The sequence below is a fragment of the Montipora capricornis genome, chromosome 3 (assembly GCF_036669925.1).
Source record: "Montipora capricornis isolate CH-2021 chromosome 3, ASM3666992v2, whole genome shotgun sequence".
NCBI lineage: Eukaryota > Metazoa > Cnidaria > Anthozoa > Scleractinia > Acroporidae > Montipora > Montipora capricornis.
In genome coordinates, this window is record NC_090885.1 from 46,455,689 (window position 1) to 46,473,210 (window position 17,522).

Here is a 17,522-nt window from a genome sequence, read left to right on the forward strand (position 1 = left end):
AACAAAACGTCGCGATGGAGATACGATGACGTTTATGCCCTTAGGGGCGGGGAAAAAAAGCAGGCATAGGGAAATAGGATGGGTATTTCCGGAGGGTAAACTGAGTTTGATGAAAATGACGTCAGAAGACGCTTGTTTTAACCCAGGTTCAAAGCATTTTTGTGGGGGAAACTCCTAACCTGGGGGATCTATCGTTTCGCGATCCGGATTCCTTTCAATCTGGTCAACTTCGCACCCGAATTGGGCTCTGGAAAAAAAAATTGGATGGGAAGGAACCTGCAAAGGATGTCCTTCAATGGTTGGAGCATGGGGTGGATGTTAGAAAATAGTAGTGAGGGTTGGGAAATTAGTTTGGTTAAGGATGGTAAGGTTGGGGGCTTATTTTTGGTATGATTGTTTGGATTAGCCAGCGAATTCCACGGCGATTGCGGGGCACAGTCTGGGGTGACTCTCCCATAACTAAATGCTAATGAGTATGCAAGGAGGATAATGAACTGTTCATACCCTATTAATATTCATTAGTATCACGCAACTAGTGGACTAATGCAAATCCTGCATTTTGATTGGCTACGCTACTAGATGACTATATAGTCCTTGAGTAGCAAAAAGCGTGACGCTTTCTTTTGTTTTATTCCCAAATAAATATTTCTTCAACTTGCATTTGCTAACTTCATTATTGCCTGTTCTGTCGGACTAGTTGGGTGATACTAAAACAATTAGACCCCTCGCCCTCAAGGGCCACGGGTCAATAGCCCATTCGGCTTCGCCTCATGGGCTATTGACCTGTAGCGATTGTGGGCTACGGGTCTAATTGTTAATTAGTCCTCATGCATAATATAAAAGCATGCCTTGATTATTCACAGTTGTCAGTTTTGCCTAACTTTGGTTGGAATCGTCCCACCCACCGACCCCTTCCTGCTTACTCTATGAGCACCTTTCTTGTTTTCCCCAGCGAGCTTGCTCGTCTGGGGTGACTTTCCCATAACTAAATGCTAATGAGTATGCAAGGAGTATAATGAACTATCTATGGCATAAAAAACTCAATAGACAAAACGTCTGCTGTTAATCTCGAATATGCAAACAATGAACTCAAGAAAAAAATAGATAAAAATAATTTGCCCCCTGAGCATCCCATAATGTCTTTCCAAACAATAGAAATCAAAATGGCCGCCGTATCTGCAAAAAGGTCAATGAAATATCGTCTGACGAAAAATTTACAATGCATATGCCAATTTATATGAATTGAAACGACATTTTAAAAACATCACATTATTTACACGGTTATCTAATCACCAATTTATCAGACAAAACGTTTATTATAAATGGAAGTAGCAGAGTCCTTCTTCCTAGTGCCTCAATAATGAAACAATTTCAAATTAGATATAATTCTTTCAGATTAAATTATGAAAAACTAAACATTTAAAATTTTTATGGGTTTCGATTTGCAATAAACGATTTTTTCGAAACAGATCAGAATACACATAAACAAACGTTTAATATTAATATAACATTACAAAACGGCCATTTTAAAGTTAAACTAATAAACAACAATGTGCCAAACGAAGAGCTAGATATATTGATTAAATATATTCATGAAAATAATATATACAATATTATAATGGCAGACAAACGCACAGACATATTCAACTTTAACCATATTTCAAAAGACTTATCACAGGAGCAAAGACTGTTTCAAAAAAAGTCATAAATGTAAAATTGGATCAACAGGATTGGTTGCTATACGAACAAAAATTGCCGGAGCTATGACTCTAGATCCTACTGGTTTGGAAGTAATATCAGGCTCTGGTCCTATAATTTTGAGCACATTTGCAGAAGCCAAAAATTACAAACAACAAACAGAAATGTGTAAATTTGCTTCAGCACTTATGAAAAAATATTAACAGATTTACGGTCGTATTTACGAGGATTAAAATTCGACTTATAGATCAACTGATAACCGATCTATGCCCATCTGTATCGATCAGATTTGTTGTGAAATATAACAAAAAATGAATTAAGTTTGTCACCCATTAATGCTTGGATTTTTTTCCAAAACTCCTAATTTTGTTTGAAGAAAAATTCATTGTCAAACTGGTGAATTCTAAAGTAAATTTCACTCGAAAAATCAATATCGTACTCATCACTTCGTGATTCATGCGATATCGATTTTTAGCATAACATTTACCATAGAATTCACAGTTAGGCAATGAATTTTTCTATAGAAGAAAGCAAAGAAAATGATTTCATTATTAAAGCAGCAACCGGAAACATCAAAACGCGGACGTAAGAATAAATAACCAGGGAGCTCCGCTTTTAGGCATGGCTAAATCTATATAATAGTATGTTGGCATGTTGCGTTGCAGAGGTTTTCCGTCCACATAATGTATATGGCAATTTCAACAAATTGCTATTTGTAGGGTGCCAAGTACATAAAAGGGTCAGAAAATAAGAATTTATTTTTTGGCTTAAAGGTAGGAACAAAATAGCAGTATTTAAATGGAATGCATAAATTATTGAAGTCACCATTGCGAAGTTCAAAGTGATTGTCTTATCAACATGAAGCACAAGCTTACAACATTTTTCTCCAGCCATGAGCACAACAAATAGGACATTTTTTTCCTCAAGAGCAATCGAATTTAAAAGACACAGAAAAGTAGGACATAACAATAGCTTGCACGTTCATTAACTATGTACGGTGCAGCTTCCTACAGTTCCCCTATTATCTAATCCCTGATTTCAATCCAATTCGACTTAGTAAAACTTCCGCACAAGTTGCTAGTTAAAAAAAGTTAGGAACTGGTGAACAAAAAGACGTAATAACGCTGGCATTTCTTATAAAGTTTTTTTCTGTTGACAAGATGGAAAGACAAATACATCAATTTTTAAAAGAAAATTTAATAGGTTGTGCTTGCTTAGCTTGAGATTATATACAAAACGAAAGGAATAGCGAACTCATCTTACCTTAGCAGATTTCAACTGACAGCGCGGCCTCGGCTGAACTCCCAACTCAATTGATCTTTGACAACATTTAACTCGGAAATCTGCGAGACGCGATTGTGCATGAAGCCAACGATGAAAATTCGATCACGCAAGAGTGAAAGACTGTAAAGCAACACCACTATTCAGAAAGAAGAAAAGGTGTTCACGATATAATTCCTGGAGCAAGTAATCGAACAAGACATCTTCGGCCACCATTTTGTTTGTTATTTTGCTTAATTCCGACGTATAAAAGTATGCGAAAAGGTAAGAAATGTTTTTGTGATGAGCCTGCGTCTGTCTGACCACAAGGTCTTACACAACATCGCAACAGTTGTCATCAAGTTTTTTGGAATTCGTTCGGATTTGCTCGCTTTTTTCACTCGTATTTCGTACTTTCTAAACTTTCGGAGTTTATGGAATTTAATACAACAATTATTCCATTAACTCTTGTTGCATATGAGACTGGTTATAGCCAACTCGCCGCTACGCACCTCATTGGCTATTTACCACCTCATATTCAATGCGCGCGCATGGAATAATTGTTAATTATACCACAGCCTCGCATACACAATTTTATTCGTTGGGCATGGTCCTGAGCTGGTGACTAGCACCTACTAATCATGAGGCTTCCTCAATATACATCAAACCTTGTATCACATTAATACAAGGGTCTCTTCCGCAAAGCCAACCAATTAAGATAAGCTAGGCGCCTATCCAATAGTTGAAATTCGAGGATGTCATCTGTTTGTTCTTAGACTAGGCAATTCCTCGTAGACATACTTATTAAGGTAAAGGATATCAGAACAGTCAGAAGGACTTTTTCTAGTCCTCGGACTGACAGGGAAGGTCTGCCAACAGTGTAAATCCAGACTCTTGAAATTTTCATAAATCCAGATGCTATTGCTTCATTCAGTGAATGACATTAGTCAGTCTCTCGTTGATGTTGAGCAATTTATTGTATTGAATAAACAGTTGATTTATTTTTTATCCCTATTTCAGTTCAACGCTCTGCCTTGGTCAGATATTTTATCCTCATCTGCAGTTTGGGCTATCGTGATTGGTCATTTCGGCGCATGTTGGGGATACTACACATTATTTACAGGCATGCCAACGTATTTCAAGGATGTTTTGCATTTCGACATCGAACAGGTACACATGCTTTTTAGAGTGACACAAGGGAATAAAACCTTTTATTATATAAACACCAAAGAAATACCAAGTGAGCTTTCGCGGGATAATATGATATCTTCGCATGTGAAAATAACCTATTATCTTATCTTCTTCTCGAGTTGACAATTGTTCGCTAGCTGCGCAGAAAAAATTCATATCTTCGCCCAGCCATGTAATATCCTCTATATCTTTAACACCTTTGTACTACTGTTCTACCTGTTTGCAAATCATCGCGTCTTGTACAAAATAAATGGTTCTGAAATGTTTATTTGTGGGTGATTTTGAATTAGGTGTCACTTCCTCTCTAGGACAGCCTTTACACGAGGCAACGTCGGATGATATTGTGCAACGGAATACTCGTTCATTTTGGTTTCCTCATTTGTTTTCTAGCTATGTTTTTGTGTAAGTGAAATTCTTTTCAGCGTGGTTTTTTGTGCAATATGCTATCTGAGTATTCTCTATTCAAAAGTGCCTTTTGAAATTGCCCAAGTTTTCATCAACAATGAAGCGTGAATAATTGGTCCAAAACGTCGTAATTTCTCATCTTTTATTAACCCTTTGGTCACGCCATTGGTTATTAAAGTATCAGGCGAAGAAGAAAGGAGACTTCGATCGAGTAACGCAAGCTAGCACGAGGTTTATACAAGATGGCCGACCTATCGCTACCAGCATGCAATGCCTAATCCTACATCCCCCCCTCAAAAGGGAAAGCTATGAAAATACAACAAAACGAAAAACAACAGGAATCATAGCAACAAATCAAAATGTTCATGTGAAGCACTGAGGCACACACACTTCAATGTTCACCTAAACATTCAAGCGTTCTGGAGGTCTCACAGCTCTTCCTGACCGAGTTGTCAGGACCGTGTTGTCAGACTCTGTGGAGGTACGCACTCATCCAGCGTTGTTCCTAGAGTAGCTACTGGGACAGCTGTCTGTGAGGATGGGGGCACCTGCGTCGTCTGAGGCCTCGACTGAGTGCTGGGCACTGGAAATACAGGAATGACAGGTACTGTTGAGGCAGGAAGAACATCCCAGGCTGGCGTAGCTGAGTGTTGTTCGGCTTCAGCTGGTTTTGCTGTGGCTACTAAGGCAGAGCGGTTTTGCTGGCGTGTGCCCCTTTCTGTAATGACAAGGTAAGATCGGGGTTTCTCAGTTTTCCCTGTCACCAGGCCATACCGATCTTGATCTCTTATCCAAACTCGGCCACCCAATTCAAGTGTTGGCAGGTTCCTTTGCTCTGTGACGCCTGTCAAAGTTGCGCTGTTAGTTCAATCGATACAATCTTTCCTTTTCTTCTTTTACCGACTGGCGATCTTTTATCTGCACATTAGGGTAAAAGTGGGTTGGAAGGGTTGGTAGCTGTGTTTGCCGGCGACGTCCCATCAGTAGTTCACTAGGTGAGTAGTCATTCTGTAGAGGAGTTGATCTGTAAGTCAAGAGGGCGATGAAGATGTCTTCGTTTTTCCTCAGCATTGACTTCGCTGTGCGAATGGCTCTTTCGACTTCACCGTTCGCCTGGAGGTATTTTGGCGAACTAGTAACATGTGTGAAGTGGTATGCTTCGGCAAACTGTCGAAAGGTCTCTGCGCTATACTGTGGCCCGTTGTCCGCGTAATGACATCTGGGATTCCATGTGTGGCAAAAACCTCCCTGAGAGCTTTTATAACTGAATGAGAAGTCTCATCAGGGAGTTCTTTGATGTGAAACCACCTTGAGTAGTAGTCTACCACGATGATCTATTTTCTTCCTTGAAAATCATACAGGTCTGCTGCTACCCTCTCCCAGGGGCGGGCAGGGAAGGACGCCGGCATAAGTGGTTCTCTGGGGGTTGGTTGTTCCTTGGCACAGGTGTGGCATCGGGTGATCAACTCACCAATTTGTGTGGAGAGTCCCCGCCACCATACGGAAGTGTGGCCCTGGATCTACACTAAGTCAGACCTAGGTGACCAGTATGAATGCAGTTGAGGATTTGTAGTCGCATACTCCTCAGAAATACTATACGATCATCGTGCAGGAGTAAGTCATCAACAATCGTGAGGTGGCTTCTTTTCTCCCAACATGGGCGTAGTAACGGCTGGTGAGGCAAGTAAGGGGCCATCCGTGAAGGCAATACGATCTTAAAAGGGAGCATTCTTCGTCTACCTTCTGCGCATCCCTTATCTGCTTAACTCGGGCGGCGCTCTCTATCATCCTGAACTTGAAATAAGACCGCATCAATTCCTGTGTTGGAAGCATCCGCTGAAATGATCGTTGGATGGTTTGGATTGTAATGTGCCATGACTGTCGGTGACACTAACGCCTGCTTGATCTGCTCAAAGGCTTTTTGCTGGGGTGCAGCCCAAACCCAAACACTGTCTTTGCGTAATAATTAACGAAGGGGGTCACTGAGGTCAGCCAGGTTGGGAATAAATTTCGAAGGTGGTTGACCATTCCAATGAATCGCTGTATCCCCGAGACATCTGAAGGCACTGGGAATTGGGTCACAGCAGTGGTCTTCTGTGGGTTCGCGTGGAGTCCAGAACTGTCAATGATGTGAGCGAGAAATCTGGTTGATGATCGTGAAAACTCACATTTGTCATTAAGGGTCAACCCAGCTTCTTGTAGGCGGTGAAGAACAGCTTGTATGCGTCCATCATGTTCTGACTGGTCCACCCCGTGAATGAGGACATCGTCCCTTCCAGGCCCTCAAGTATCTTGAACATGGTGCGTTAGAAGATCTCAGGAGCGGAGCTGATACCAAATGGGAGTCTGTTGAAACAAAAACGTCCAAATGGGGTGACAAAGGTTGTGAGCAGTTTTGATTTGGCATCCAAGGGAATCTGCCAAAACCCACTGTTGGCGTCAAGTTTGGAGAATATCTTACTGTCTCCCAGTTTAGCGAGGTTCTCATCCACTGAAGGTATTGGGTGAATTTCACGCTGGACTGCTCTGTTAAGGTGAGTCAGGTCAACACAGAAACGCACACTGCCATTTGGTTTAAGGACAGGGATGATACCTGCACGCCACTCAGTTGGCTCTGTTACAGGCGAGATCACTCCTTGCAGAAGCATTGTTTCTATTTGACTTTTTGCCTTTGCAATCAGTGGATGGGGGATCTTTCTGGGATTGTAGAGACAGAAAGGCTTAGCATCAGGGCGAAGTGTTATGTGGCATTCAGTCTTAAGCTTTCCCAGTCCGCTGAAGAGTGCTGGAAATTCGGCTTTGAAATCTGTTGACCCCGTGGTCACCTCTTCGACATCTTTGTCTTATGAGTCCTAGTTCGACACAAGCTCTCCTGCTGAGTAGCGAACTCTTCTGATTATACACCACACATATAGGCTCAGTTAACTTTGGTTGTCTGTACTTAAGAGTTGCATAGAACAGACCTTTCACAGGCAGTTGCGTGTTTCCAGGACCGCATAGAACCTGGGATGTCTTGGTTAATTCAACATCTTGTAGCCACTGAACATCATCGCTAAGGACAGTCACTGCTGTCCCCGTGTCAAGCTTGAAGTGCATTGTACGACCGTTCACTCCTATTTGTTAAGACCAATAGTTCTTCTCACAACCGATCTCACCCAGGAAGTGTATGTCTTCCTGCTCTTGTTCTTCTACTGCATGTACCTTTCCTGGATAAGGTTTCTTGATGAGACAGACAGACTGAAAATGTCCCTTCTGGTTGCAGTTATTACAGATAGTGTCTCTAGCTGGGCAATACTTCCTGTCGTGGCTCTAGTGTCCACACCAAAAAGAGGGATGGTCATTCTTGGAGGGCTCTTTTATGTATCCTTCGTTTTGGTTACGAGCAGGTTGGTTCTTTGTGGCTTGTTGTTTGTTGTGAGAGCGTGGCTGACTGACGTAATCAACATCGTTTTGAGTTTCTACCCCACGGACAATGGTTCGATTTTGCTTTCTTGCCTCGGCTTGTCGGCTTATGCGAGCAGCGTCCACGAGAGTGAGGTCAGATTTAGCTTGTAGGTGGTCAGACAGTGTATCATCGAGGACTCCAACAATAATTGTCTCTCATAAGTTCATCTCTCAGAGTTCCGTAATCACAATTTTCGGCGAGGATGTATAAATCTTGAATAAAGGTGTCCATGGATTCCCCGGGGTTTTGTCTTCGTCAATTGAACCGAGCTCGTTCGACGATAACATTGCGGCGGGCTGCAAAACAGCCATTTAGGGCAGTTTTGACTTCGTCAAAGGAAGCGGTTGCTTCGTTTATGCTTAACGTTTTGACGATGTCATCCGCACAATCCCCCATTGCATAAAGAAATGTTCCAACCTGTTCCTGGTTTGATTTGTTTTGAAGGCCAGAAGCGATCCGATAGCGCTCAAAACGTCAAAGCCATTTGGGCCACATGTCTGCTTGATTCGGGTTGTTTGCTCCATGGAACTTGCTCAGGAGCGGGAGAGAGTTTACAGGCTGTATAGGCGGATTAACGGGTGAAGGCGGATTTTCAACTGCAGGAGCATCTCCGGGTTGGTCTGCCATTCTGTTTTATAGCGTTGGAGGGGTCAAGACCGCTGCCACCATATAGTATCAGGTGAAGAAGAAAGAAGACAAGGCAAGGCAAGCTAGCACGAGGTTTATTCAAGATGGCCGACCTATGGATCCCAGCATGCAATGCCTAATCCCACAGTTATTCCTTAACACTCTTTGAATTAAAACTAGGTTACCATTAGTTCCACCAGTAACATTTTGACTATCAAACATCATTTTCAACAAGCCAAAGAACAATAGCAATAAGAATTTTTTTTAAAAATCGAGACCCTTAGACAAACTAATAAATTCAGCCAAAAGGTGAGAACATCAAACATGGAGACATTGCAAAATGAATCTACGGGCTAAACACCGACTACTGTTAATGAGTCTCTACTTTAATTTTCATCCTAATTCCACGGATACGTGTGCAGTGTCTTCTTAAGAGAAGAACAGCTTGATACCAATATTGAATGCGGGGCTTGCAATATCAAAAGGCAGCAACCACAAAGAGAATGAAAGTTCGGTTTAACGTCACTTGTCGCTGAGGAGGAAAGTGAATCCCTCGAATGTATTCACAGGTATTGCTTTATTTGAACTGAACCGACATTTTTTCCCTTTTTTCACTTCTAGACTGGTTTCTTGGCCGCCTGTCCTTACCTGTTTAAAGCAATATTAGGTCCTTTGGGAGGGGTGACTGCTGATGGTCTTCTCAAATACAAAATTTGCACAATTGGTACTGTGAGAAAGGTTTTCTATGCCGCAGGTAAGCAGGAATAACAGTCTAATATTCGACGACAAAGTTACATAAAGTTTTTAATTCAAAAAGCATTTTTGACTTGATGTGAAACTTTGAGAAAGCTGGCCAAGTGTAAATCCAACTAAATACTGGTTATCGCTGACAACAAAGTATATTATCACTGATATAACGTTTGCCAAAAAGATCGGCGCACTCTATGAATTTGCGTGTAGGGACCTCCGTTTTTGCGTTCATGCCCTTGTTCATTTTTGTCCCTTCCTCCTCCCCTTGAGAAAAGTCAGTACAATATTAAAGGTTTAGAAGGAGAAAATAAAGGTGGCGATCATTAGAATATTCAAGAATTCTATAGAGTTAAGTTTAGCGTTAGTATTTAATAATAAACAGAGATAGAGCTGTATTTGTTCAAATATTATATTTCCTCAAGTCATCTCAATTTTACAACATTTAATGAAAAAACTAGGATCCAGACCCGTTGGAAACCATCTCTTCACTTATCCTCTAATAAAGTTTATCTGTACCACATATTACTATACCATAATTAACCAGACTAGATGCTATTTGAATCAAGGTGGCACTTCTTCATTTTTATGATGTTTATTGAAGCAAATCACATATTTTAAAATTAATGCGGGCATTTGAGTTAAAATGTAAAACGTATTTTCTTATTTATAATTAAAGCGTTTCATAAGATCACCCAGAAGCTAGTGGAAAATTATTTTCTTCATTGTTTAGTATATTGTACTGAAGTCGAAAGGTGTGAAATAGTTATTACTATTATCTTTTGTTTTTGTTTTTGATGAAATAAACTTAAACAGTTTAGTTTTTCCCACCTTCAGTTGCAATGTAACAGTTCGCGTGTTCAAATCCATCAGGGGTTTATTAATTAAGAAACCACAAATTGACCGGGTCTCAGTTAGCTTGATTCCTCAATTGGTAGCACTTGTCATCACAGAGGTCATTTCACACATATCTTTTCCCTCCCGTAGTACCTTTCGTATTTATCTTTTAGACATTTTCAAGTGTATTCCAGTTCAGTTTGAAGTCGTAACATGACTCCTCTCTTTTTGCAATTATCCAGTATCACAAATACCATAATGCACTTTGTTTGTTCCTCCAAAACTTTGCATAAGCATTGTTTCCAGATTTTCTTGGGACCATTATAAGTCCTGTTGGTCAATTGTTAAGAGCACGTTGTTGTAGTCCGCCATGTTGGACCGAGCAGCGAATAAAGGATAGTTCTGTTGCTAGTACTGGCCTCTAGACTGACCCAAGAGAAAATAACAAATGCTTATGCAAAATTTTGGAGGGACAAACAGAGAGTTATGGTATTTTTAATACTTGCTAATATGCGTTTTCAAGGTTCTCCAAGTTGTCCATTTGATAATTAAGTTTACATTTATAATTAGTGAATTTATTTTAAATATATGCAAAAAATAAACGATAATGAATTTTATTATGGCGTGGTCCCTGCTAAAATGCAAGTCATGAAGATTGGAACTCAAAGAAGTCTCAAAAACTCTAATGATTTAAATATTTTTATTCACGATTATCGTCTCAAGGAAGTTACAAACTATAAATATCTTGGTGTCTACGTCGATAGTACCTTGGCTTGGAAAGAGCATCTTTCTTATATGCGAAAAAGAACGTATCCAAAAATCCGTGTTATAAACAGACTTTCTAGTTTCCTGGCTAGAAGCGTTCTATTGTAGAGCTATAAACAAACGATGCTACCAATCTTTGATTACGGATGTTCTGTTTGGATGGAATGCTCAAATTCAATGATAGACAGCCTAGAAAGGCTCCAAAATCAGGTTATGCGTACCATACTCAAAGCTAACAGGACTTCTTGCACTCAGAGTATGAAATCTAAATTGGGACTCTTAACATTAAAAAATCGAAGGCGTTTTCTGAGATTTCAGTTAGTCTATAAAATCATCAACGACTATAACTGTCCAAACCAACTAAAAGGCTATTTACCTCGGCGATTAAGTCTGCACGGGAGAGATCTCAGAGACAGCACTACGCTACATTTACCAAAAGCAAATACAACAGTTGGACAAAAAACTTTTCAATATGCTGCAGCGAAGGATTGGAACGATTTACCAAAATCGATAAGATCAATTACAACCTTTTCATCATTCAAAGCAGCCTTATATAGTTTTTTGCTAAATCAGACAAATTAAGTCATAGGTGCACGGTAAATTAAATATGGTATTTTTTTATTGCTATCCTTTTTATCTGTTAAGATAATATTTAAATAGTTGATTTTGATTGTAAGTGATATGATTGTATTTCACCCTTTATCATAAGAAATATTATATTTATCTGTTCATGTATTAATACCAGTTTGTTTTTAACAAACTGATACATTTTTAGCAGTTTAAATAAAGCTATTATTATTATTATTATTATTATTATTCATTATAATCTACTTCTGGGGAAAAATCTAATGTGCCATATTGTAATCTGCATATGAGTAAGGCTTGGAATTATTTGCTCAAATAGCAAATGTGTCAAAGATATAAAGAAAATCCTTTGTTTGTAAGAAAACACTTGCAGTTTTTGAAGTAAAAACTCAGACATGTTTGCACATTTCAGTTTCAGCGAAATCTGCCAAGCACCATTTCCATCTCCTTGGTGTAGATGGAACCAATTTTTTTTTCAAGCATTTCTAGGTTTTTGATATGTAAAACGTTCTAGGTTTTTGATCTTTGTGAGTCCAAACGTTCTTACAACAACTAGCACTCTTTTCTCAGTTCAATTATTTTGCCGAATCCACTGATCATCATTTTGGTGGTGGAAGTAAGTTGTCTGCTAGTCCTTAACCTATATCGATTGGGTGAAATACGTATGTTGTTTCAAATGCCTATGCAGGTATTTTAGGTTAGCATTCAAGATACTAGTATTACAGAAACTAATACCACTATGACTGGTTTTTATTTATTTAAGGCTGCTTTATTTATTTAAGGCTTTTTTGTCTAACATTATTTGCTCATTAAAATAAACTATGCAATCGTTTGTGTTACATGAAGTACTACTTTAGTATTTCCCATGATGCACGGGGAATGTTAAAAGAGCACATGGCTTAACGTTGTGCAGATTGTTTACTGCCTGAGGTCCAGTTATTTGTTAAGCACAAACATGTTTGTTATTTAACAAAAGGGGACCACATAAAATTCACTTACTTCGAGGATTCACAAGCAACATGGCGGATCGATTCAAACCACCGTCTATGGATTGGACCACTCCAGGGGACATTCACAAGCGTTTCAAACTCTTCCAACAGAAATGCGAGCTTATTTTCGAAGGCCCACTCGACAAAGTTGAAGAGGCAAAAAAAGTGAGATTGCTGCTGCTATGGATTGGCGATAAAGGCCTCGAAATATATAACACGACCACGTGGGCCAGCGATGGCGACAACCTCACAATCGATCCAGTTATGGCGGCGCTCGAAGCCTATACAAAGCCCCAAAGTAATCAAATCCTCGCTAGATACCAACTGCGATGCCTAAAGCAGGGAGATAGACTACTTGAGGAATTCGTAACCGAAGCGCGTTTATTAATAGAAGATGGTGGATACGATCCCGCCGCTAAAGAAAATACCCTCCGACATACAGCTGTATTTGGCGTGGCGTCCGATAAAGTACGCAAAGATGCGATAGCACTTGGCCACAAGCTAACCTTCAAACAAGTCTACGACCTGGTGAAAGTCGAGGAAAGTACTAAAGCACATACGAAAATAATTTGCAAAAGCGAAGAGAAATCAGATCTTCACGCGGTTGAAAGAGAACCCGCACGCTCGATCAAAAACGCCTTCACACATCAAACTCCCTACTGCGACCAAAACCAAAGTCAAGATATTCAAATCTTGAGCGTGAGTGCTTGGCTGTCACATATGGCCTAGAGAAGTTTGAGCACTACCTGCTTGGTCGGAGAATAATAGCTGAAACTGATCACTCCCCTCTGGAACAAATTTTCAAGAAGAACATCAATGAGGCTCCGAGCCGGTTGCAGAGGCTACTCCTTAGATGCCTACGATTTGACGTCAATGTGCAGTACGAGCAAGGAAGATCCATTCCAGTCGCCTATGCCCTGTTGCGAGTTTGCCACAGGAAACCAGCACCCACTGCTAAGAATATGACAGAAGACTCTGTACCACAGCGTAATATCCACTTCATATCTACCCCTATTGACCTAACAGCAGTTAAGTCCTCTGCGGCACTAGATCCTACCCTGAAACTACTGAGGAATACCATCTTCAATGGCTGGCCTCCTTACAGAAAGCAATGTCCGCAGGAACTATGGGAGTTTTGGAACTTTCTATGTGACCTCACAGTAGAGGATGGCCTGGTGCTCAAAGGCAACAGGATCGTCATACCAGCAGCCATGAGAAACAAAGTTCTTCAAGCAATCCACCAAGGGCACCAAGGAGAGAACAAATGTATCCTCCGAGCTAGAGAGTCGGTGTTCTGGCCCGGCATCTCCACTGACATCAGGCAGATGGTGAAGACCTGCAACCCACGTAATAAACACCAGCCAGCTCAGCCCAAACTACCCATCTTGCAGCCAGACCTCCCTACCCGGCCATGGGAGAAGCTCGGCACAGACATTTTTGAATGTAACGGGGAGAAGTACTTAATGGTCGTCGATTACTTTTCAAGATTCCCTGTGATAAGACTCCTCAACAACATGACCATCCACACCGTGTGCAACCACTTCACAAGCATCCTGGCAGAATACGGCCTACCAGCCACTATCGTTGCTGACTTCGGATTTCAATCTCAATACATAAGTGAAAGGTTCCGATCAAAATGCAAAGAAAGTGGCATCACGCTATGTTGTAGTTCCCCATACCACCATCAAGCCAACAGCCTGGCAGAGAGAGCAATTGGAACCTGCAAGTCGCTGTTGATGAAAGCACTAGAGGAGAAAGAATGTCCATACAAAGCCTTATGGACGTACTGCACGACCCCTCTCGATGACCGAATGCCATCACCCCATGAGTTGCTATTTGGATGTAAACCACAAACGGCACTCCCAGACAGAAGAAGCACATTGAGGTCCAAACACCCAGATAATGACCTTCACCACGAAGCTAACCATAAACGTCAGGAAAGGCAAGCAGTATTCTACGACAGAAAGGCTGGCAGCGATAAGAGGCCTCTTAGTAACCAAGAACCAGTATTCGTCTGGAACACCCTGAAGAATATCTGGCAGCCGGGAACTGTGCTAAATAGGCCACAACCAATGGAGCGCCCTCGAACTTACGCAGTGGACATTCAAGGAACAATCTACCAGAGAACTAGGGAGCACCTGAGACCAAGGAGTAAGAGAGAAGTACATGTAACCCCTTCAGCCGGCAGTAACCTTCCACTTACAGTGACTCCGGTACACAGCTCTAAAGATGTACACTTGTGCAACGCCAGGGTAACCAGGCCTCCTCAATTGGCAGAAGCTAGCCCTGAAGGCAGTACACCAACACCAGATCAATTACCTCCTCTCAAGTCACCTTGCAGTGGGAAGCCAGCCGATCTCGAGCCAACCGGCGCCGTCGCAACCAGTGAAAGAACTGGCCACCAACCAAAGAGCCAAGTTACAAGGGCAGGACGCATCACCCGGGTCCCAACCAAGTTCAAAGATTGAATAGAGGCAAACAAAGACATCTGAGCAAAACTATTTTTATTATTGACAGTGGGTTCCCCGTTACACCCATGAGACTGTTTTTAGTTCATGTTATGGTTTGATAGACGTAGGACTGGTTCAATTGACGTTCATTATGATTTTTATAGATTCTCTCCATTGATTCATTTGCATGTAATTAGAGCTTCTCTTTATCAACAAAGAAAGGGGGATGTCATGGTACGTCTAGCGTGACACACCATATATGGCCCAGCATGCTTCATGTAATCTGTGTATGATATATTTGGTGTAGATTAAAAAAGAGAAAGACTTCAATCTATTTCAGAGTCATCGGCAAACATCGCTAGTTTAGAGTGCATGATTACATTCGGGAAGTCATTGATGTACATTAGAAATAAGGTAGGCCCTTGGAAAGATCCTTGCGGAACTCCCGATTTTACAGGATTCCAGTTGGAGTAGGAACCATTAATAACAACCCGTTGCATGCGGCAGCTAAAGTAACTTTAAAACCATGTAAGTAAAGGGCCACACATACCAGACCACTTTAGCTTTTGCAGCTTTTTGTGACAAACCGAGTCAAATGCATTAGCAGAATCCAATAATATCAAATCGCTTTCTAATCCAGCATCCAAATGTTTACCAATTTCTTGGTTCACCAAAAGAAGTTGGGCCACACATGATCTGCCACTTTGGAAGTTATACTGTAGGTTGTAGAGTTGATTATTGATATGTTTGGTCAATTCGTTGGCAACAACATATTCCGGAATTTAGATACAACAGGTAGCAGTGAGATTGGTTGGTAGTTGCAGACGTCATCACGTTTGTCTTTTTTTCTGAACCGGAGTTATATTGGCGTACTTCCTCTTGCTAAGACACAAGCCGTGGCTTAACCCAAAGTTGATAAACGCTGTTATGGAAGGAGGCAAAACCTCTGCGCACTCCTTTAAAATAATATTAGATAAACCATCAGGTCCGACTGATTTGCTTACATTCATGGATTAAAGGAGAGACGTCACCTCTTTCACAGAGACCTAGATCGGATCCCAAAGGAACAAGCTCCTCTAAAATATCGCTACAACCAATGTGATCTTTATAGATGGACTGAAAGTACTTAGAAGAAGGCGTTGGAGCGTGCACGGTGGTTGGAAAAGACGTCCGCGCCATAATATATTTTATGAGAGATCGGTTTCCTTTTGTTTTTGAAGGAGAAGTAAGACAAAAATCTTTTACTTTTATGATAAACTTCATTAGCAATGTGAGCAAGGTATTTCTTTCTTGCAGAACGAATCCATATCTTAATAGATTGTCTGTTTTTACGAAACTTTTCCAATAGTACAGGATTATTACAATTTCTGACTTTCCTCCAAAAGTTTTTTTTTCGTATCGCTCTTGCTAGGCCATCCTTGATCCACGGGGGATGATTGGATTGCGTGCAGGTACTTTAGGGACAAACGTGTTGATCATTCCCCCAATTCCAAGGCTTCATCGAAATCCTCCTGGGATGCGATATTAACTAGACCAGAGCTTAAAGGGAGTTGATGTAAGGTCTGACTAATGACTTCACAATTTGCATTTTAAAGTTGTAACGTAAACACTTTGCAGGAGTCTTGAAAAAATAGGAAACCACGATGTCAAACAATATGGGGTAGCAATCAGATGGAATTTCAATTTCCCTAATAGCAACACCACTTGGAGAGAAGAGATACTGTCTGAATTGTTGGTCAAGACTAAATCCCGAAATTTATCCAGCCACGAGGAATTATCTAAATCTTTTTCTGGAATTTTGGTCTTAATTATTAACAGACGTTTCGACTGAAACCATCAGTCTTCATCAGTGAAGTTTGTCACGTGGTAGTTCACTATCATGTGACAAATGTCGAGGAACAGAGACGAGGGCCCGGTCCCAAGTGTGAGACAGAGAGAACCGGAGCGCCCCCCCCCCCCTTCCTTTTTGTTCAGGGTTGGATCCTCCACCCTTTCCCATATTGCTTTCTTTATCCCCCTCCTTCGCCACTCTCGCTCTTTATCTAGGATCTTGACTCCCTTCGAATCCAACACGTGTCCCGTGTCCCGTGTCCTTCAGGTGGCAATAAGCTGCCGATTTTGAATAGGATTGGAGTTCGGCCATTGATGTTGTTTCAGCCTGGCTCTGATGGACTGAAATGTCTCTCCCACAGAGGTTTCGGCGCAGCCCTCCCCTCCACAGGTAGTATCATATACAAGGTTGGAATGCTTCTCAAACGGTTGTTCGTCTTTAACCTTGACCAACTGTTGTCTTAGAGTGTTCTGGAGTTTGTAAAACGTTGTTACGCCGTGTTCTTTGAGAATGTTTTTATTATTCTCAGATAGGACTCGTATGTAAGGGATGGTTGCCCAGGCCTCGTGTCCCCTCTTGATGTTGTCAATGCCACCCGCCCCGCCCCCGTTCATTGTGATCTTTTTGGTTTCCGCTGAACCCCCAGTCAGGATACCCGCATTTTCGGAGTTACTTCTTGATATGGTTTTTCT

General features: G+C 41.2%; 1 protein-coding gene across 1 annotated transcript in view; it reads left to right on the forward strand.

Moving 5' to 3' along the window:
* LOC138043282 (vesicular glutamate transporter 2-like) overlaps positions 1–17,522 on the forward strand; it is a 125,626-nt gene that overhangs the window by 96,555 nt on the left and 11,549 nt on the right. Inside the window, exons 8-9 of the mRNA XM_068889472.1 lie at positions 3,979–4,128; positions 9,248–9,380. Of these exons, the coding sequence (XP_068745573.1) occupies positions 3,979–4,128; positions 9,248–9,380 (283 nt within the window). The remainder of the gene's footprint in view (positions 1–3,978; positions 4,129–9,247; positions 9,381–17,522) is intronic.